This window comes from Chiloscyllium plagiosum, chromosome 14 (genome assembly GCF_004010195.1).
Source record: "Chiloscyllium plagiosum isolate BGI_BamShark_2017 chromosome 14, ASM401019v2, whole genome shotgun sequence".
Lineage (NCBI taxonomy): Eukaryota > Metazoa > Chordata > Chondrichthyes > Orectolobiformes > Hemiscylliidae > Chiloscyllium > Chiloscyllium plagiosum.
Window position 1 is genome coordinate 10,298,253 of NC_057723.1, and position 22,733 is coordinate 10,320,985.

Genomic DNA, 22,733 nt, shown 5'->3' on the forward strand with positions numbered 1-22,733 from the left:
GGGAGTGGTGCACTGTCAGAGGGTCAGTACTGAGGGAGTGCCGCACTGTCAGAGGGTCAGTATGTGTCCTTAATGAACTTTATAACATTGAGGATCATGTGTTCCACAGACCCTTGAGATCCAGGTGTTGTTTTCTGTATAAGAGCGGGTTCCACAATTTAAAGAATGTGGTGCCGTGATGGTATTCTCACTGAGCTGTCGCCCTGGAAACAAGAGTTCAATACCCACCACAGCAGTTGGTGAAATTTATATTCAATTCATGAAACCTGGAATTGAAAACAGCCCGGCTCTGTGTGCTGGTGATAAGGTAACCATTGTCAATTGTCATTAAAAACCCACCTGGTTTATTAATGCCCTTCAGGGAAGGAAATCTTCCATCTTTACCTGGTCTGGTCTACATGTGACTCCAGAGATTTTGCAATGTCATTGACTCTCAGCTGCCCTCTGAAATATCCCAGAAAGCTGCTGGCATGTTGGGGTAATTAGGGACGGGCAGTAATGCCCACATCAAAGGAAAATATTTTAAAAAGTGTCATAGATTTATTGTTGTCGTAAGTACCCAGATACAGTGAAAAGTGTTGTTTTGCCAGCTTATGAGAGCAGATCATACCACATCAAGTGCATCAGGGCAGCAGAACACAGTGGTACAGCTGCAGTGAAGATATGGAGAGAGAGAGAGAGAAAGATCAGAATTAACATTTGAGAGGCCCATTCAAATGTTTGATAGCAGGGAAGAAGCTGTTCTTGAATCTGTTTGTACACGCATACAAATTTCTGTATCTTCTACCTGACAAAAATCCTGATTTTTGTTGAAGTGATGTGGACCTTGGTGCTGAGCTGGAGTTCTGTTGGTTTTTCTCTGCTGTGTTGGACAGATCCCCAGTGAGAAAATTGGTTAGATTTTGGGCATGGGGGTAGCGTGTTTGTGGACAGGGAACTCCAGGCAGGACCCTCACTGTGGCTGAGTCAATGGGGAACAGAGTCAGTGCCAAAGAGCGTGGACTGTTGAATTCCCTGAGGTGGGATTATGTTGCCTTTGGTGCTCAGAGTGTGTGTGTGTCTCGCCATAGTCTTACCAGACCCTAGGGGCTGCTGTCTCATTAGAGAGAATCAACTGGTGTGATTTAACCTAAGTGCCACCAGACGTCAGGGAGGGAAGTGGTTGAGAAGGGCTCATGCCCGAAATGTCGATTCTCCTGCTCCTTGAATGCTGCCTGACCTGCTGCGCTTTTCCAGCAACACATTTTCAGCACTCTACAGAAAAGGCCATTCAACCCTTTTCTGAGAAACTATCCTGTTCCTGACTCTGACTCAGAAACTTTTGCAGAGGGTCCCGGGATGCGGCAGAATTGCCAGTTGGAAGTCCAAACTTCGCAGACAAGGCTATCACAGATCAATACATCGGTACCTCTCCAAATCTGAGCAAGCGCCCTCAATCACACGCCTACTCCTCACGAGCTGGAGTCCAGAGGGTGACTGGGCCATCGATTCCAGAGGACCACTCGAGTTAGTGTCTCCTGTCCCGGTTTTAATTATGTTGAGGAAATTTTCTGTAATTCCCAGTGTCCTGTTGTGGAACCAGAGGCAGGAAATAGCAAGTCTGACGCGTGAAATGTGAAGTGAAACAGAGAAACAGAAATAACAGTTTATTTTGTTTCTCCTTATTTACAAGTATATCATCAACTAAAGGAGAATTATATGAGAATTGGTTCTTTTCCCCCTGTGTAGTTCAGGATGAGGAACACTGCTCTGTGTTCTTTCTGTGAACTTGTCAAATTGAAGCTGTTCTTTATTGGTGCAGTTCCTGAAAGAGCCACCAAGTGGCAGCATCATTGTTAAACACCAGCTTTAGATAGACAAACGCACCCCTCTATTCCATCCCCCCACCCTCCAAGGCCTGGCCTCAGCCCCTGGTTAAGCACCCTTCAGCTATTAGATAAAGCAAGGTCACCCCTGCCCCCTGGGGTCGCTGTGAAAGATCCCATGGTGACTGTGTGAAGATGATTCAGGGAGATCTCCCTGGGGTCCAGGACCAACATCTCGAGGGTCCTGTTAGATTTATTGTCATCATCATGTTGCTGTTTGTGGGAGCTGGCTGTGTGCGAACTGGTTCTGGCATTTTCTACGCTGCAGTGGTGTCTACACTTCAGTACTTCATTGGCCGTCAAGCACTTGGAGACATGCCAAAGAACGAAAGGTGTTGTAGAAATGCACATTCTTATCATTTGTTTTCCAGGTGGGGATATCGGACTGCACTGTATTCACTCTTTGGACATGATGGTTACTGATTTACCCGACTGCAAATCTTGTAAGCTACCTGATAGATAGAAAGGAACAGGAAAACGTTGGATCTTCCTGTGCAGTGTGAGAGATGGGGACAACAAATTGTTCCAGTTCAATAGAAGAAAGTAGTATTAGATTCAGCTCCATTACAAACTGATCACTGACATGTTCGACCTGGACTCTGCTGGGGAGAGAGGTGGTATCTATGTGTGACTGAACAGGGCAGTCTGTGTGGGTATGTATGTAACTTTGTGTCTCTTTGTGTGAGTGCATCTGTGTATGTGTGAAAAATGTGTGCGTGTGTCGTTCACTCTTTCACTCACACGCACTCACTCACATGCACACAGAGTGGGTGACTTTTTTGATTTGATTTATTATTGTCACGTATATCTAGGTACAGTGAAACGTTTTGAACTGCGTGCAGCACAGGCAGATCATTATTGTACAAAGTGCATAAGGGTCATAGAACAGAGTGGGGAATACAGTCTTACAGCTGCAGAGAAGGTGGAGGTCAACATTAAATTAGAAATTTGAGAGGTGCATTGAGCAGGGAAGAAGCTGTTCTTCAATCTGTTGGTACGTGTGTTTAAGGTTTTGTGTCTTCAGCCCAATGGAGGAGTTGGAAGAGATTACAACTGGGGTGGGAGGGGTCTTTAATGATGTTGGTTGCCTTTCCGAGGCAGTGGGTAGTGTCGGTGGAATCAGTGGATGGAAGGTTGGCTTGCCTGATGGACTGGGCTGTGTTCACAACACTCTGTCGTTTCTTGCATGTTCCCCGAGGCCCCCAGCTCCACATCAAGGGTGTGTGTCCTTGATTCCCTGTTTCCCGCGACAGGACCTTTAGGAATTTCCAGGGCACCTCGGAAAGCTTCAGAAGCCAGTGTGAAACAATGATGTCACCATCGCCCTGCCTGGTTCCTGGCTTCTGGCTGTGAATTCCTCCCCCCAGCCCCACCCTACCCCACCCTGACAGGCTGCCCCTGTGAAGGCCCAGTTGGTGGTCAGTCAGTCCACAGGGTGATGGTACAGTGGTGTTCTGGAGAGCAACCCTGATGACCAACAGAGCGGTATTCACTGCAGAATCGAAATGCAATGATGAAATTGATCTTGAGTAACGAGCTTGTGTCACCCCAGTGTGACCATGAACATTGGTTCCTTTGCAGAATGAAACCTGCTATCTTTCACTGGTCTGGCTCTCCATCTGATTCCAGACCCATGGCAATGCGGCTGACCCTCTACTGAAATTGCCTCAAAAGCGAGATGGTTCTGACCGCCTCCTCCCGGGTAACTAAGGAGGAAAATCCATGTGGAACAATGTCCACAGCCTGTGAATGAGTAAAACTGAAGTAAGTGTGGCTTGTCGGAGACACTGAGGACTGCAGGTGCTGGAAGTTCGAGTCAATAGACATGAAGCTGGAAGAGCACAGCAGTTCAGACAGTGTCCAAGGAGCAGGAAGGTCAATGTTTTGGGCCAAAACCCTTCATTAGAATGTTCTTGCTCCTCAGATGCACTCTGACCTGCAATGTTCTTCCAGCTTCACATCTTTGGACACTAAATGTGGTTTTGTTCCTGTTTTGAGGTTGTGCCCCCTGAGTGCTTTCTCTGTTTTCTAGTTGTATATGGTGAGGACCATGCTGGAGTCCCTCATTGCTGACAAGAGTGGCTCCAAGAAGACACTACGTAGCAGCCTTGATGGTCCAATTGTAATCGCTATCGAGGACTTTCACAAACAGTCTTTCTTCCACACACACCTCCTCAACTTCAGTGGTGAGTGTCCCATCTCTCTTTGATCTTACACAAGCCTTACTGAAAGGGAGACTGCAGTCACGGGGGTAGGGTTCTGACTTGGGAGCCTCTGCGCACACAGTTTATGTTTCAGGTTGAGGAAGCTTTGTCAGAACTGGAAGAGACAGGCAGACTATATTCTAATATGAAGCTAGGGCAAGTGGGGATGACAGAACTGTGTTTGTCCTCCCAGAATTCATCACCTCATTTTTTTTAAGGATTAAATTGTGTTTGTCATCAGCCTTTCTGACCAGCCCGTCTCTGTCTCCCTGTAACCCACGGATTTCTCACTCATCATGACCAGATCAATAATTATCCTGTTATTGTCGACCACCTGATGATACTTCCTGCATTCCTGTTTAGATCATTAATGAACAACAAAAAGCAAGAGACCCGACATCGTGTGACGTCCCTGGTCACAAAAACGCCGCTCAACCAGCACCCTCTGCTTCCTGCCTCTAACTCAGCTACAGATACATTTTTCCAATTTGCCCTGGAGTCCATGGACTAGGCTTTTTCACCAGCCTGTCAAGCAGGACCTGTCAGAAGCCTTGCTGACATCACTGTAGAATACGTCAGCTGCAGTACCTAGTCACCTGCACACCTAGTCACCTCCTCAAAGTTCAAACAGACCTGTTAGAAATGATCTGTCCCTTACAAAGCCACACTGATTATCCTGGATCGATCCTTGTTATTCTAGGTTCGATAGGCATTCATGGTCTCCACCTCTAGTGGGCAGGCACTTTCACAAGAATGGGGGCAGGAGAATAAGTGGTTGGGTAGAATCCACGATAAGGATGTGTGCAGCCCCAACAACACTCAAGAAGCTTAGCACCATCCAGGTCAAGGCAGCCCACTTGATTGGCACCACGTCCAATCCTTCCACCACTGACGCTCAGTAGCAGCAGTGTGTGTACCATCTGCAAGACACAGTGCAGCTATCCACCAAAGATCCTCAGACAGCACCTTCCAAACCTGTGACCACTTCCATCTAGAAGGACAAGGGCAGCAGATACACGGGAACGCACCACCTTCAAGTTTCCCTGCCAGTCCTCATCATTCCTGACTTGGAAATATCTCGCCATTCCTTCACTCTCACTGGGTCAAAATCTTGGAATTCCCTCCCTGATGGCAGGTGGCCTGCAGCGGTTCAACAAGGCAGCTCACCCCCCCCCCCCCCCCCCCCACCTTCTTCAGGGCAATTAGGGACGGGCAAAAAATCCTGGCCCAGCCAGTGACACCCACATCCCACAAAATGAATAAATAAATAAATAAGGTGGGGTGGAGTAATGGGGTAGTGTGTACCCGGGCTGTGGGAAGGGATGCAGTGGATGGGTGGATGGAGTCAGTGGTAGAGGAGAGGGGCTATGGACTGTGGGAGGGGAGGGATTGATGGGATGGTGGTTCTCCCCCTTCCTCCGCTGCCCTCTTCGATGGTGTAGAATGCAGTCTCTGTGCATTCTGACTCAGAGTGCAGTGCCGCTCCTGATTTTCCTGTGGGTTGTTTCAGAATCGCTGCAGCAGTGCTGTGACCTGTCCCAGCTCTGGTTCCGAGAATTCTTCCTGGAGTTGACCATGGGCCGAAGGATCCAGTTTCCCATTGAGATGTCGATGCCGTGGATTCTGACGGACCATATTCTGGAGACCAAAGAGCCCTCCATGATGGAGTAAAGTTTACTTCCCTACCGTCTGTCCTTTTCGGTTGTTCACTGTGACTGGGGTGGGGAGAGTTAAAAATCACACAACACTGGGTTATAGTCCAACAGGTTGGTTTGGAGGCACTAGCTTTCAAAGCGCTGCACCTTCATCAGATGGTTGTCAAGGGTGAAGAGGGGAGTGAGGGGAAACGGTAATGCTCCCTCACTGTCTTTTTATAACAGGATTGCTTCAAACGATGCCTGTCCATGGTATATCTGACAAAACTGTGGTGGAAATAGTGGGACCTTCAATTTGACCAAGAACCCTACAATGAACAGCTCTGAACATCCTATAATTGAAGATTAGATTTGACCGACAAACCTCATTGCCTGCTTGTCGGGTGTAAAAGGTGCTAGTTTAGCAGTGGTATGTGTTAGTGAAATGAATGCTAAATGAACTTTGGTGGAAATAGTGGGACCTTCAATTTGACCAAGAATCCCGACAATGAACAGCTCTGAACATCCTATAATTGAAGATTAGATTTGACCGACGAACCTCATTGCCTGCTTGTCGGGTGTAAAAGGTGCTAGTTTAGCAGTGGTATCTGTTAGTGAAATGAATGCTAAATGAACTTGCGTTATCTTCTCCAGTATTTCAGCGATGAAGATTGGGATGAGCCAATGATTGCAAAATGTGCAATCAATTAATGACGAAGGAGATGGGGAAAGGGACAGAGAATAGTGACGCAGCATTTGCTGTGCACCATTTGAAATCTGCCGCTACTTTATCATCTGCTTCAGAGTATGCACACGTTTGTTCGTCATCTCTTGACTGAAAACAACAGGGAGAGGATGACGAGCCATGACCATTTCATCCCAGTCCTGTTTGGAGATGAGTGTGTTCGGGTTTCTGTAAACCCCAGACAGTGAAGGGTGGGTGGAAAGTCTTCCACATCAACCCAACACCGATATCCCTCTGGAGAGCAACCTGGCGATCCTGGACTCTGATCTCTATTATAAGGCTTCAAAGCCTGTCTGATTCAGTTAAAAATCACACAACACCAGGTTATAGTCCAACAGGTTTAATTGGAAGCACACTAGCTTTTGGAGCGCTGCTCCTTCATCAGGTGAATGAGGGAACAGCGCTCCGAAAGCTAGTGCTTCCAATTAAACCTGTTGGACTATAACTTGGTGTTGTGTGAATTTTAACTGTGTACACCCTAGTCTAACACCGGCATCTCCAAATCATATCTGATTCAGAGGTGGGAATGGTGACCATTGAGCTAAATACTCTCTCTCAGATAGAAACTGTGTGAAACATAGGCAGAAGCATAGACTCATAGGAGTAGGCCATTCGGCCCTTTAAACTTCTCTGCCATTCAATATGGTCATGGCTGAGCATCCAATTCAGTCCCCTGTTCCCACTTTCTCCCCATACCCTATGATCCTTTTAGCCCTCGGAACCATATCTAACTCCTTCTTCAAAGCATTCAATGTTTTTGGCATCCACTGGTTTCTGTAGCAAAGGATTCCACAGGCTCACTACTTGGATAACTATCTGTGTGGAGTTTGCACATTCTCCCTGTGTATGCGTGAGATTCCTTCAGGTACTCTGCTTTGGCCATGCTAAATTACCCCTAGTGTCCAGGGATGTGTGGGCTAGATGGATTAGACATGGGAAAATGCAGGGTTACTGGGATAGAGTAGATGGATGGGTCTGGATGGGATGCTCTTCAGAGGGCCAGTGTGGACTCGATGTGCCGAATGGCCAGCTTCCACACTGTAGGGATTCTGTGATTCTCTGGGTGAACACATTTCCTCTCATCTCAGTGAGGAACCCAGGAAGAGGCTGTTAGCTTTGAGGATACTGTTTGTTTGAATGCAAGACAGAAATGTGTTAGGGAAGCAACTTTCCAACTTGCCTTGCTCTAAAGGGAAGTTTGCATTTATATAGCACTTTCACATCCTGTGGTATGATTAGTGGGAAGCAAAAGGATTGGGAAGCCTTTAAAACCAGTAGAGAGTGATTAAAAAAGCATTAATGGAGGGAAAGATAAAAATTGAGGGTAAACTAGCTTGTAATGTAAAAGAAGATTGCAAGGGATCGCTGAGGAATGAAGCTGGAAAAGCAGGAATGGGCAGCCAAGAAATGGCGGAGGAACTGAGTTGGTAGTTTGCATCAGTTTTTATGGTGGAAGACACCAGCAGCTTACTCGAACTTCAAAAGAGTCAGGGGGCCGTGCTGAGTGTAATGGCCATCACTAAGGAGAAGGCGCAAGGGAAGCTGAAAGATCAGAAGATGGATAAATAACCCAGGTTGGATGGACTGCACTCCAGGATTCCGAGGGAGATAGCTGAGGAGGTCGTGAGGGTATTTGTTGGGATCTTTCAGGAATCACTGGAGTCAGAGGGGGTCCCAGTGACTGGAAAGTGATTAGTGTAATACCCTGCTTCAGAAAGGAGTGAGACAAAAAAAAACTACAGATGCTGGAATCCAAAGTAGACAGGCAGGAGGCTGGAAGAGCACAGCAAGACAGGGCAGCATCAGGAGGTGGAGAAGATGCTGAAGAAAGTTTACACCCAAAACATCGACTTCTCCACCACCTGATGCTGCCCTGGCTTGCTGTGCTTTTCCAGCCTCCTGCTTGTCTACTAAGGAAGGAGTGAGGCAGAAGAATGGGGAATTGTAGACTGGTTAGCCTTACTTTGGTAAGATTAACGATCCATTCTTAAGGATGAGATTGCGAAATACTTGGATGTGCATGGTAAAACAAGGCTGAGTCAGCACCCTTTGTCAAGGGGAGCTCATGCCTGACATATCTTTTAGAATCTTTGAGGAGGTAATGAGCAAGTTAGAGAAAGGTGAGTCAGTGAACATGATCTATTTGGATTTCCAGAGGGCCTTTCATAAAGTGTCACACAAGAGCCTGCTAAATAAACTAAGAGCCCATGGTGTGAGGGGCAAGGTATTGGGCATTGGTAGAGGATTGGCTGACTGGTAGAAGGCAGAGAGTGAGGATAAAGGGGTGAGGATGGCAGCCAATAGTTAGTGAAGTTCCGCAGGGGTCAGCGTTGGGATGACAACTTCTCATGTTGATACGTTAATGATCTGGACGAAGGAACTGAGGGCATTGTTGCTAAGTTTGCAGGTCTCACAAAGATAGGTGGAGGGACAGGTAGTGCTGAGGAAACGGGGAGGATGCAGAAGGACTTGGCTAAGAGAGTGGGCAAAGAAGGGACAGGTGGAACACAACGTGGGAAAGTGAGAGATTGTGCACTTTGGTCGGAAGAATAGAGGCATAGATTATTTTCTAAACAGGGAAAGGCTTCTGAAATCTGAAGGACGAAGTCAGGTTTCACTTAAGGTTAACATGCAGGTTCATTTGGCAGTTTGGAAGGTGTAGCGATTGGAGTCAGGTGGATCTCATTGACTGAGAGATCCTTGATTGGGGTTGTTGACCTGGGCCAATCAGGGAGCCTTGGCTGACAAATTAGATTATATTCGATTCCCTACAGCGTGGAAACCAGCCATTTGGACGAACAAGTCCACACCAACCCTCTAAACAGTGACCCACCTCACTATATTTACACCTGATTATTACACTGAACACTATAGGCAATTTAACAAGGCCAATTCACCTGACCTGCACATCTTTTGATTGTGGGATGAGACTGGAGTACCCAGGGGAAACCCACGCAGATACTGAGAATGTGCAAATTCCACACAGACAGTCACCTGAGGTGGGAATCGAACCTGGGTTCCTGGTGCTGTGAGGCAGCAGTGCTAACCACTGAGCCACAAACAGGGGATTCAGAATCTCCTCAGTTCAGGAGACTGACTCAGTGCTGGCTGACCACAGCCAGTGTACTGTGCACGAGTAAATAAAGGGTGACTTGGTGATGGGATACTGGCCTCTGTGCTGTCATTTCAAATGGCAAATGCAATGTTAGCATCCATTTGAAGACGACTAGAATGCAAGAGCAGGGATGTATAAGGCTCTGGTCTGACCACATTTGGAATATAATGAAGAGTTTTGGGCCCTGTATCTAAAGAAGGATGTGCTGCTATTGGAGGGGTCCAGAGGAAGTTTGTATTAATGACCTTGGGAATGAAGGACTTGTTGTATGAGGAGCGGATGGAGTTGAGAAGAATGAGAAGGGATATGATCGAAGCTTACAGAATACTGAGAGGCCTGGATAGAGTGCACCTGGAGATGTTTCCACTAACAGGAGAGACTCGGATCCGAGGGCACAGCCTCAGTGAAGGGATGACCCTTTAGAACTGAGATGGGGAGGAATTTCTTCAGCCAGAGAGTGGTGAAAATCTGTGGAACTCATTGCCTCTGAGGGCTGTGGAGGCCGAGTCATTGAGTATATTTAAGACAGAGATAGATAGGTTCTTGATTGTTTGGGAGATCAAGGGTCATGGGGAGAGGGAGATTGGGGTTGAGAAGCAAATCAGCCATGATCAAATGGTCGAACGGAGTCGATGGACCAAATAGCTGAATTATGCTCCTCCATTTTATGGCCTTGTGTATGAAATGTTTTCACAGCCAACTGAGCACTTTGTGTAATGAAGTCTCCGTTGTAATGTAGGAAACGCGATACCCGATATGCACACAGCAAGAACCCACAGAACAGCAGCAGCAACGTGATCAGAGAGTCTGATATTTCTAAAAATAGGCTGCGCTTCCAGAGAGAAGACTCCAACTCTCTTTGGGGTGTCTGTGGGTCTTTCATGTTCACATGAGAGGGTACATGCCTCAGCTAAAGGACAGCATTCCAAACAAATCCTTTAAAAATCACCAACTTTATGGGTTTTCTAAACTAAGTGATGAAGTGAAAAGGAAATTATCTCTGTGTATGAGAAATTGTTCTACCATAGTTAGCTTACTGAGTGCAGTTCCAGTCAGCTCATTATCAAAGAGTTTTATTTTACAGTGAGCTTCTCTCATGACATGAGTTGGGTTTGGTTCAGTCTGTAATGGGATGGTCTGTGTCATAGGGAGAGCTCTTCATTAATCAGGTTAGATTGTATTAGATTGAGTTAGCCTGGGCAGCACAAATTTACCAGGATGTTGCCAGGAATGGAGGGCTTGAGTTATGAGGAGAGGCTGGATAGGCTGGGATGCTTTTCACTGGAGTGTAGGAGGCTGAGGGGTGACCTTACTGAGGTTTATAAAATTGTGAGGGGCATGGACAGGGTGAATGGCATGTGTCTTTTCCCTGGGGTGAGGGATTTCAAGACTAGGGGCATATTTTTAATGTGAGAGGAGAGAGATTTTAAAAAACATATGAGGGGCAATGTTTTAACACAGGGCGTGGTTTGTGGGTGGGATGAACTTCCTGAGGAAGTGGTGGATGTTCCGATGTTTAGAAGACATTTGGGTACATTCATGAATAGGAAACGTTTGGAGGGACATGGGCTAAGCCGTAGACAGGTGGGACTAGTTTAGTTTGGGATTAGAGTCAGCATGGACTGGTTGGGTAAAGAGTCTGTTCCCATGCTGTGTGACTCTTAATTTGGTTCTTTCGCAAAAAGGGCAGGGAACTGAGCATGGTCACCTGACCGAAATGATCAGAACAGATGTTTCAGATTCCTTTGTTGGTTCTCACATTTCCAGATATGTTTTGTACCCACTGGACCTGTACAACGACAGTGCCTATTACACTCTGACCAAGTTCAAAAAGCAGTTCCTGTATGACGAGATTGAAGCGGAGGTGAGTGAGTTTTGCTGCTTTAAACCTCTCCCCTCCCATCCCCCTTCGGTTTGGGTAAATCCAGCGGGCTGCAGCTGAGAGGGTGCCAGGTCAGCAGGTGGCAGCCACAGCTGGAGTGCAGTGCCCCGGTATCCCCAGATCAATGAGGAGACTAGGTATGCACTGTGCTCGGCAGAAGTGGGTGCTACAGTTGCTGGAGATTAGAGTCAAGATTAGAGTGGTGCTGGAAAAGCACAGCAGGTCAGGCAGCATCCGAGGAGCAGGAAAATCGACATTTCAGGCAAAAGCCCTTCATCAGGAATGCCATACACTGTGCTGCCTAGTGATTGCTGACACAGTCACAGGTCTCCCAGTATGTGCCAGTACATTGGGAATGTGGATACCAGATGAACCCTCATTGCCTGAACTTAGTGAGTGGAATAAGTGTGGGAACTGCCTTTCTATATCCTACTTATTTGCTTGTTTTCCAGGTGAACCTCTGCTTTGACCAATTTGTTTACAAGTTGGCTGATCAAATCTTTGCTTATTACAAGGCGATGGCTGGCAGGTAGAGTATGATCCTCTTTATTCTTAAGTTGTCAGGACCCATTCTGGAGCCACTTGTGATGTTGCCTTCCACATTGTTAAAGCTGTCCAGTCTCACGGCATAAAATGAGACCCTTCTGCCCACTGTGCATGCACTAGATCATTGGAGAAACTGTCCAATCAGTCTGGTTCTTTCACTTTAACCCCACTGTCCTTAGTCCCTTCAAATCCTTACCCAATTTTCTCTTGGAAATGTTATGCAAGATATTATTGAATGTGCTTCCATCACTTTTTAGCCGAATGCATTCCAAATCCGAACCACGTGCTGCCATTTTCGCTTAATCTCCTCTGGTTCTTTTAACTTAAATCTATGACCTCTGGTTACTGATCCTTTTTGCCCCTAGAATGTTTGTCCTTATTTAGTCTATTAAAGCACCTCCATTAAATCTTCTCATAACCTTCATTGTAGAACCAAACCAGGTTCACAAGTGTCTCACAAAACTGAAATCCCTCATCACTGACATCATTTCAATAAATTTCTTCTGGTCCCATCACAGACAGACTTTGTGTCTTTTATTATTTTCTGTGTCTTTATATGGGCGGCACGGTGGCACAGTGGTTAGCACTGCTGCCTCACAGCGCCAGAGACCCCTAATCTATATGTGAGGCCTGTGTTTTTTCATATACTCAGTGATTTGTCCCCAATTTTAAATAATTTCCAACAGTAGACATTGTGCATTAAAATAAATTAAGATTATTTATTGAAACACATATGCCCTCGAGCTGTCTTTCCATCATCCCTCATGTGCACTATCATACTCATAAAGATCAGATGAGTAAAATGTACAATTATTAGTTACAATGAGTTCAGTATCTTTAGTGGCAGGCCTGTAGTTTCTTAGGTGAATTGATGCCTTTATGGAGATCTGTTAAAGCTGAAGTTTCTCAGTGGGGTTTAAGTTGTGAAGCATTAATTACTACTTGGTCTTTGGCATCAGAGGCACATACTTCAGTAACAGGAAGCAATTTTCTATGTAACAGCATTAGCTTAAGACTGGTTAACTACATTAACACTAAGTAAGAGACATTGTTATCTCCTGATGGATAATGACTAGAGGTATACTACATGGCTGCAGACTGTGGCACGGACTAACAAACAAATTGACTAACTTCTTCCAGAGGAAGTCATTTATATATCAGTGGACAGGACTATTCCAAAACTGAGTTAGTCCTTTCAGGCCATCTGCCTTATAAAGGAATGCCCGGAACAGAACCCAATACTCCAGCATAAAGTGAGTTCATGGAATGCCCTGCCAGTAGCATTGGTGGACTCTCCCTCTTTATGGGCATTTAAATGGGCATGGGATAGGCGTATGGAGGATAGTGGGCTAGTGTAGGTTAGGTGGGCTTGGATCGGCGCAACATCGAGGGCCAAAGGGCCTGTACTGCGCTGTATTCTTCTATGTTCTATGTATTTTCTATGTAAAGCCAGTGTTTTATGAAGATTTACCTTAACTCTAATGCTTATTATTGTATTTACAAGTCCAGTAATCCCATTGCTTTTTTAAAAAACCTTTTCAACTTGACTTATAATCTTTGATGACCCTCTCGAGCCTCTCTGTGCTGTACCTCCTTTAACAGTTGAACTTTTTAATTTACACTTTCAATCTGTAGACTCTTTCCGACTAAAGTGATTCACTTTACACTTCAGTTCTTAGGATCTGTTCCCATCTATTTCTCAGATGCTAATCTTAAATTTAACCCCTTGGGGATATCTAGAACTGAGGGAATAGTTTCATAATAAGGGGATGGCCCTTTAAGACAGAGGTGTGTTTCTTTCTGAAGGCTGTAAATCTTCAGAGTCCTCGACCTCGGAGAGAGGGATGTGGAGGTTGTGTCACTGAATGACAAAGCTGAGTTAGACGGTTATTAATTTGGGGAAAGTGAGATGAGGATGAGAGTTCATCAGAAGCTTGGGGTAAGGCAAGAAAGTAGAGGTGAGCTCAGTCCAAGATCAGACCAGCCATCGTCTTAATTAAATGACGATTGCTCGAATCCTTAGAATCCCTACAGTGTGGAAACAGGCCCTTTGGCCCAACAAATCCACATTAACCCTCCAAACAGTATCCCACCCAAGCCCATTCCCCATTCCTCTACATTGAACCCCAGACTAATGCACCTAACCTACAAATCCCTGAACACTCTGGGCAATTTAGCAGGGCCAATTCATCTAACCCACACATCTCTGGACTGTGGGAGGAAACTGGAGCATCCGGAGGAAACCCATGCAGACACGGGGAGAACGTGCAAACTCCACCCAGACAGTCGTCCAAGGCTGGTATCAAACCCGGGTCCCTGGTGCTGTGAGGCTGCAGTGCTAACCACTGAGACTAGGGAGACTGGAAATGACTCCTGCTCCTATTTCTCCTTTTACATTTTGGAGTCAGCTCATGTAAGGAACACCTAGAGACACTGATGAAGCTGCAACATAGACATGTTAAATTTCTCCTTGTCTTTCCTCTTCTAAGCGTATTGTTGGATAAAAGGTTCCGGGCAGAATGCAAGAACTATGGAGTCATCATTCCCTACCCACCGTCCAATCGCTATGAGACGTTACTGAAACAGAGACATGTACAGGTACGGATCATGTTTACTCCAGCATTCAGGTTGTCCTGACTGCTCAGGGAAATGGTGCATCATTCTGTGCAGAACTGAGTCTCACAGACTGACTTCTATGCCCAACCTCTGACCTGTGACCTCTGCCAGCCTGGCGATAAACCTCCACATGTCTGACCTCTGTGCATCCATGAAAGAGGTCAACTCGATCCGAGTTCCTCATCCAGATTCCTGTCCACTGCTGGAAAGAGCCAATGGTGGAGACATGGGTCACACATCTCTGGGCAATGTTTCCATTCTCAGGATGTGTGGGTATTGCTGGCACATCTCCGTCGTGCTGAGAATCCCAGAATTGTTCTGGCGCAGAAGGAGGCCATTTGGCCCACCGTGTCTGCACTGGCTCTTCAAATTACCCAGTGCCATTCTCCTGCTTTTTATCCACACCCTGACCAAATCCTCATGTCTATCTAACACCCCCTTGAATGCCTCAATTGAATCTGCCTCCATCACATTTCCAGCCAGTGTTTTCCAGACCCTAATAGTTCACGGTGTGAAAATGCTTTTTCTCACATCGTTTCTGCTCCATTCACTCATCAATCTGTTTCCTCTGGTTGTTGTTGTTTGTACATGTAGGCATGGGACTAGATTAATTTAGAATATCTGTGGTTGGCATGGACCAAAGGGTCTGTTTCCGTGCTGCACATCTCTTTGACTCTAAATGTCTTCATAGCTATTCTATCCGGTCAACTTGTGATTTTGGAAACCTGTATCAAATCTCCTCACAGCCACCTTCTCTCTCGGGAGCACAGTCCCAACTTCCTCAATCTATCCTCATCACTGCAGCTCCTCATGCCTGGAGCCAGTTTTGTAAATCACTTCTGTACCCCCTCCCAAGCATTCACACCTTTCCTGTAATGTGGAGCCCACAAATATCCAAAGGTGGTGTCGAGTTGCCTTTTTAAAACCACTGATGGCAGGTTTAGTGTAAACTGAAAGTCTTTCTTGGCCAAGTCAAAGGACATTTAAGAACGAAGCACATCTGACCACAGACTGTAAGGACAGCAGATTCCCTTTACTACAGGATATTCATAGTTGGTTGGTAGAGCAAAACTTGAATATTGCTGAAAAAAAAGACACACACTTTGTCAAAATCTTTTGTCTTGTACTGATCAGGATCATGCACAAGAATACTAATTCATTGGGGGAAAGCAGTATTTATAGATCATAAAAGGAGAGTGTTGATTGGTTGACAAGTAGACACTAGCTAATACATCGTTCAGAGTCCACTTGCGAATCAATTAGCACTTACGGCCTATGCAGCATAAAACGTAGCTTTCTTCTTGATTTGATAGTCTTGCAAAATGTCCTGGTGAGTGCAACAGGGCAACTTTGTCAAAATGCAACTTTTTTTTCACCAATGCTAAAACATACTAATGAACTGAAAACAAAAAGTGCTGGATATCACAGCAAGCCAGGCAGCATCCATGGAGAGTGAGGAAGCTAATGTTTCGAATCGAGATGACTTTTCATTAGAACATTAGATTAGAAACTTGCTTTCTCTCCAGTGTTATTGCCTGACCCTCTGTGATCTGCAGCAATTTTTGATTCCAGTTCAGATTCCAGCATCTGCAATAATTTGCCTCTGTACTAATGAACCAATTAGGTTTTACAACGAACCATGCTTGTTATTATTAGGATCAGAATTTTGCTTTCCATGGCTTTCGACTGACCACAGTGAAATCTGAAATGTCGTAGCCTGGATTATTAGTCCAGGAACAGAAACATGCCTGACTGTCATAGAATCATAGAGATGTACAGCACGGAAACAGACCCTTTGGTCCAACTCTTCCAGATATTCTAAATTAATCTAGTACCACTTGCCAGCATTTGATCCATATCCCTCCAAACCCTTCCTATTCATATACCCATCCAGATGCCTTTTAAATGTTGCAATTGTACCAGCCTCCACCACTTCCTCTGGCAGCTCATTCCATACATGCATCACCCTCTGTGTGAAAAGGTTGCCCCTTAGGGCAAATCTTTCCTGTTACCTTAAATCTCTGCCCTCTAGTTTGGACTCCCCTACCTTTGGCAACTCATCCTATTCATGTCCCTCATGATTTTATAATCTTCCATAAGGTCATCTCTCAGCCTTTAATGCTCCAGGGAAAACAGCCCCAGCCTGTTCAGCCTCTCCCTGTAGCTCAAATCCTCCAACCCTGGCAACATCCTTGTAAATCTTTTCTGAACCCTTTCAAGTTTCACAACATCTTTCCGATAGGAAGGAGACCAGAATTGCACGCAATATTCCAACAGTGGCCTAACCAATGTCCTGTACAGCTGCAACATGACCTCCCAACCCCTGTACTCAATACTCTGACCAATAAAGGAAAGCATACCAAATGCCGCCTTCATTATCCTATCTACCTGCGACTCCACTTTCAAGGAGCTATGAACCTGCACTCCAAGGCCTCTTTGTTCAGCAACAGTTGCCAGACCTTCCAATTAAGTGTATAAGTCCTGCCCTGATTTGCTTGTATTCCTCTCTGCACTGCCACTGCAAAATGGATGTTTTATTTATGGACTGCTAGCTATGAGGAATCCTGTATTAAAAATCTGCCATGTTCATAGTCTTTTTTTCTTGCAACATTCCACATTCATGATGGGTTTCACCTTTCGCCTTTGGGATGATAACCCACCCTCAGAGTCAATGGCCTCCCCATCTCCTGCATTAGTCGAGACCTAAAGGATGGGGATAACCTGCCAGATTCCTAATAGTTAAGTCGTCACAGTGAGGTTGTGAGGGGTGATTCTCATCCAAGTGTTAGTGTGAGCCTTTCGAAAATGTTGAAAGCCAGATGGGACCAGGTTGGACCTGTCGATTCATTGTGTTTTGTCTCCTCACCCCCACCCCACAGCTTTTGGGAAGGTCCATCGACCTCAACAGACTCATCACTCAGAGGATCTCAGCTGCTATGTACAAGTCTCTGGATCACGCGATCAGCCGATTCGAGAGTGAGGATTTGACGTCCGTTGTGGTGAGATCATCAAGGTCTTCAAAGCCGGTTTCAGATGGTGGGGCTCGGGTGCTGAGATGTTTCCAACAGGATTAGGCAGGGTAGATGCCGAAATGATGTTCCTGATAATAGGAGAGTCCAGAAACAGGGGGTCACAGTCTAAGAATGCAGGGCTAACCATGTCCGACTGAGATGAGGAGAAATGTCTTCACCCAGAATCTGGTGAGCCTGTGGAATGCTGAGCCGCTGAAAGTAGTCAAGGCATTGTATGAATAAAGAAAAAGATGAATGTTGCACTTGGGGCTAAAAGGGTCAAAGGGAATGGGGGGGAAAAGCAGGAATAGACAACTTAGTCGGATGATCAAACAAGATCATATTGAACGGAGGGACAGACTTGAAGGGCCAAATGGCCTACTTCTGTTCCTAATTAGTAGGTTTCTACACAGCCAGAAGAGAGGCAGAAAAGTCCCTTGAGCCACAAAGGCTAGATCCTCCTTCTTGAAACAACACAATGTTTTGACCTTAACCACTTTCAGGCAATCCAGGGAAGGTTTAGTAGACTAATATAGAGGTTGCTGTTTAAACATCAGCGGTTAACTATTTAAAATAGAAATGAGGTAAAATTATTTCTGCTAATGAGTCTAGAGCCTTTGGAATTCACTTCCTGAAGAGGTAAGGATACAGAGTCCTTGAATATTATTAAGTCAGACACATGTCACCCAAGGGGTCAAAAGGTTTCAGGGGTAGGTGGGGATGGGGATTTGAGGTTACTGACGGATCAGCCGGGGGATTGAATGATAGAACGAGCTTGAGGGACTGAATGGCCGACTGCTGCTCCTGATTTGTTTATTCATATATAACGTTGATAGAGTCTTCTGTGATTTGAGCCTATAGGAATTGGAGTGGCTGTTTGAGGTCAACCGTCTCACCCATCGTCTCCTATGCAAACACATGACCCTGGACAGCTTTGACGCCATGTTCAGGGAGGCCAATCATAACGTATCTGCTCCGTACGGACGAATCACGCTTCATGTCTTTTGGGAACTCAACTTTGACTTCCTGCCCAACTATTGCTACAACGGATCAACAAATCGGTGGGTGTTGCCTTTTTGATGGGGTGGGGTCAGAGGTGAAAGGTGGGGGAGGGTCCCTTCTCAGGGCCTTCTCTTCGCTACCTTCCCAACCAATGGGAATGCTCCTGATGAAAGACCCCCAACACTCTCTGTTTCTTGTCAGAGGAGGGGGGATGGTTGGATGTTCCTCATCATGTGACTCAGAATGTGGAATAGTCAAGTCGAGAGGTAGAAAAGATGCAGCCAATGGTTTCAACAGCCAATGAGCTGAGGGAGAGGTGGCGACATTGCGAAGGTGGTCTCAGTGTGTTGGGTTTAGTGTTTTGGATACGTGGTCTGAAGTTCATTGTTGGGTCGGATAAGACCCGGAAGTTGCAGACAGTCCTGTGTCAGGCTGGGAACAGAAGGGCGATGAAGGTGGGGGCTGAAGAACCAGTTTTGTGGTGGGGATTGAAGGCAATGACTTTGTTCTTCCCAATATTTATTTGGAAGGAATCTCTGCTCATCAACCAATTGGAACACATTGAAAGAGGCCATTCAGCCCATCTATTCAGTGTTTGCTGTGCACTGAACATATCAGTCTAGTCACATTTGCCTACACTGTTCTCACATCCTTCAATATTGTTTCCTTCATCCACCTCCTCAATCTAAGCATCAGTGTCGAGACCTCAGGCACTAACCCTGCGAGTGAATCCCGCGGCCTCACAGCTCTCTGTGTGACGAGGTTCCCCCTGCCACCTTTGCTAAATCTATTGCATTTAATTTGCCATCATTCTTGACTCCTTGGATACTACAAACAGTTAGTTTATTTCGAACCACCCTGGCCTTGTCCTTCACAATTTGAGACTGTGTTCTCCTGGTATGTCTGACAGTTCCTGTTGCTGTGAGGTCCCTGAGCAATCGCTGTCCACCCAGCAGTGTCCACTTCTGGGAGTGGGTCAGCAGGTGGAGAGTGGAGAGATGAATGTGAATCGTAGAATCCCTACAGTCTGGGAACAGGCTCTTCCGTCCAACCAGTCCACACCGACCCTCTGAAGAGTAACCCACCCAGACCCATTCCCCTACAGATTCCTTTTCCAGGCTATGAAATAATCAGCACATTGGTGAATGTAGAGGAAGCTGAAATCAGAGGCCCCAGTGCTACTGTTGTTCTGGGGCCCTGGTCCTACCTAACCTTCGGTACAAAACACAATCCTGCTCCTGAACACAGGAAGCCTCACTTATTGGTCCCTGATGGACCCCACTGTCCTAGACATTGGCTGTACACTGTGCTGGCAGTGTTCGGGGACAGTGTAGAGGGAGCTTTACTCTGTATCTAACCTCATGTTCCTGTCCAGTGAGTGTTCAGAGGGAGCTTTATTCTGTATCTAACCCCATGCTGTCCCCTTCCAGTGAGTGTTTGATGGAGACAATGTAGAGGAAGAATTACTTTCAATTTAAAAGATTAGAGGAAACTTTATTTTGTGTCTAACCCCATGCTGTCCCTGTCCTGGGAGTGTATGATGGGGAAGATGTAAAGGGAGATTTTCCTTCAATTTATAAGAGCAGAGGGAGCTTTATTATGCATCTAACCCCATATTGTACCTGTCCGAGGGGTGTTAGATGCAGTTGGTGAAGAGGGAGTTAAGTTCTACTCTGTACTTAAACCCATGCTGTTCCTATCCTAAAATTGTCTGAGGGGGAGTATTGAGGAAATGTTACTTGCAGTTTAACAGAGCAGAGGAAGCTATACTCTGTATTGAACACTCTGCTGTACATGCCCTCATAGTGTTTGATTCCGACACTATACCTTGAACTGCATTGTGTTCTGTTAGTAATATCTCAGGCTGCCAACGGACAAGAGATTTACAAAATCATGTTTATTTCTCTTTCATTGAAACTATAACGTTTTCCTTTGCAAACCCAGGTTTGTTCGGACAGCGATTCCCTTTACAGATGAGCCTCAGAGGGATAAACCAGCCAGTGTCCAGCCATATTACCTTTATGGGTCAAAGGTGAGTGAGGGTTGATTTATGGTGTGACTGTAGAACCAATAACAGTTTTGCTGGATTTTAAATCAGCAATTTCTGAATTAAATTTTAAATTTTATATCTGACTGAATGTTGTTCAGAGCGGAGAGATTTGTTGGCAGTTTTGTTTGGGTGTGTTCTAGGACCCATCGTGGTGCTAATTCTTGTGAAAAAAAATCACTCTCTTTGAAGTTTGTTGTGAAGATTGATGTGGCAGCCATTTTGTGCCAGCAGTATCCCACTAGCTGCCACAAGATGGATGACAGCATAATCTCTGAGTTTCATGATATTGGATGGGATACTGAGAGAAATTCCCCAGGTTCGAAGGTATCTCAAAAGTGTGATGTGTCATTTTGCCTCAGTTGTATAGGAGACCGATTTTATGGTGCAGTGGGATTTTAACGACTGTCTGACCCATTGGGAACAGCAGTGGGTGCCAAGGTAGATGATATTTGGAAAGGCTTCTCTAGGCCTTTGGTTTGTTGACTCGACACACTGTTTCCCAATGCTGCAGAGGTCGTTATTGACTGGGGTGTGTGTTGGAAATTTGGGCCCACATGGTTTCCAATTTTCTGAGCATTTTGCTTCAGGAATTGCACACATTCTGCTGTTCTCTCCCTGACACAGTGGGGAGCCAGAAAATTACCTCTTGTGAACACACAGAGGAAATATCCAATTATTGACCATCACCATACCTCTACACAGCAGCCTGATTTATTCCAGTGCAGTCTCTGGAATATTCCAAACACTCATGGATTCCTGACAGTGCAGTTAGAGGCCATTCAGCCCAGTGGGTCTACACCAACCCTCTAAAATCCATCCTATCCAGACCCTTCAATCCCACATTTCCCATGGCTAATCCACTTAGCCTGCACAACCCTGAACACTGTGGCACGGCCAAGCTGCCTAACCTGTATATCTTTGGACCGTGGGGGGAAACAGGAGCACATGGAAACCTGCACAGACACTGAGAGAACGTGCAAACTCCACACAGACAGTCACCCGTGGGTGGAATTGTACCAGGGTCCCTGGCACTGTGCGGCAGCAGTGCTAACCACTGCACCATATACATACATAACTCCCTTTTACATGGATGGAATTTATTTGATTCTACACCACAGAAACAGGCCATTCAGCCCAACTAGTGTCACCAGATGTACCTCCCAACCCTGTTTTCAAACCCACTTGGTCCTTCTGATTCTTTTCCCCTCACACACCTGCTCGCTCTTGCATCTATACTGTCTGCCTCAGGTACTCCTTGTAGTGAATTCCACATTCGCACCACTGTCTGGGTGAATTTCAGTGACAACAGATGACATTTTAAATGTGCTCACATACAAGTCTGGAATTGAGGTGGGTTTGGTGTGAATTTGGCAATCCCCATTTTTTTGTAGATTAGATTCCCTACAGTGTGGAAACAGGCCATTTGGCCCAACCAGTCCACACCTGCCCTCCGAAGAGTAACCCACCCAGACCCATTTCCCTCTGACTAACGCATCAAACACAATGGGCAATTTAGCATGGCCAACTCACCTGACCTGCACATCGTTGGACTGTGGGAGGAAACCAGAGTACCCGGAGGAAACCCACGCAGACGCGGGATGTCACCCACACAAACAGTCGCCCGAGGCTGGAATCGAACCTGGGACCCTGGTGCTGTGAAGCTGCAGTGCGAATCACTAAGCCACTGTGCTGCCCTGAAGAGGCGGTATTCTCAAGAGGCGAGGGAATAACTTGACAAATGGCAGCTGCAATGCTGCATCACAATCTCCAACTTAGAGTCATAGAGATGTACAGCACAGAAACAGACCCTTTAGTCAAACCTGTCCATGCCAACCAGATATCCCAACCCAATCTAGTCCCACCTGCCAGCACCCGGCCCATATCCCTCCAAACCCTTCCTAATCTTATACCCATCCAAATGCCTCTTCAATGTTACAATTGTACCAGCCTCCACCACTTCCTCTGGCAGCTCATTCCATACACGTACCACCCTCTGCGTGAAAATGTTGCCCCTTAGGTCTCTTTTATATCTTTCCCCACTCACCCTAAACCTATGCCCTCTA

General features: G+C 46.0%; 1 protein-coding gene across 7 annotated transcripts in view; it reads left to right on the forward strand.

The window, feature by feature from the left end:
- The window catches only part of cyfip2 (cytoplasmic FMR1 interacting protein 2), a 91,080-nt gene that overhangs the window by 45,091 nt on the left and 23,256 nt on the right, over window positions 1-22,733 (forward strand). For all 7 annotated transcript variants that reach the window (XM_043703145.1, XM_043703151.1, XM_043703146.1 and 4 more), the window contains exons 16-23: window positions 3,898-4,051; window positions 5,580-5,736; window positions 11,331-11,427; window positions 11,898-11,974; window positions 14,481-14,589; window positions 17,487-17,606; window positions 18,480-18,679; window positions 20,565-20,652. In XM_043703145.1, the coding sequence (XP_043559080.1) occupies window positions 3,898-4,051; window positions 5,580-5,736; window positions 11,331-11,427; window positions 11,898-11,974; window positions 14,481-14,589; window positions 17,487-17,606; window positions 18,480-18,679; window positions 20,565-20,652 (1,002 nt within the window). The remainder of the gene's footprint in view (window positions 1-3,897; window positions 4,052-5,579; window positions 5,737-11,330; window positions 11,428-11,897; window positions 11,975-14,480; window positions 14,590-17,486; window positions 17,607-18,479; window positions 18,680-20,564; window positions 20,653-22,733) is intronic.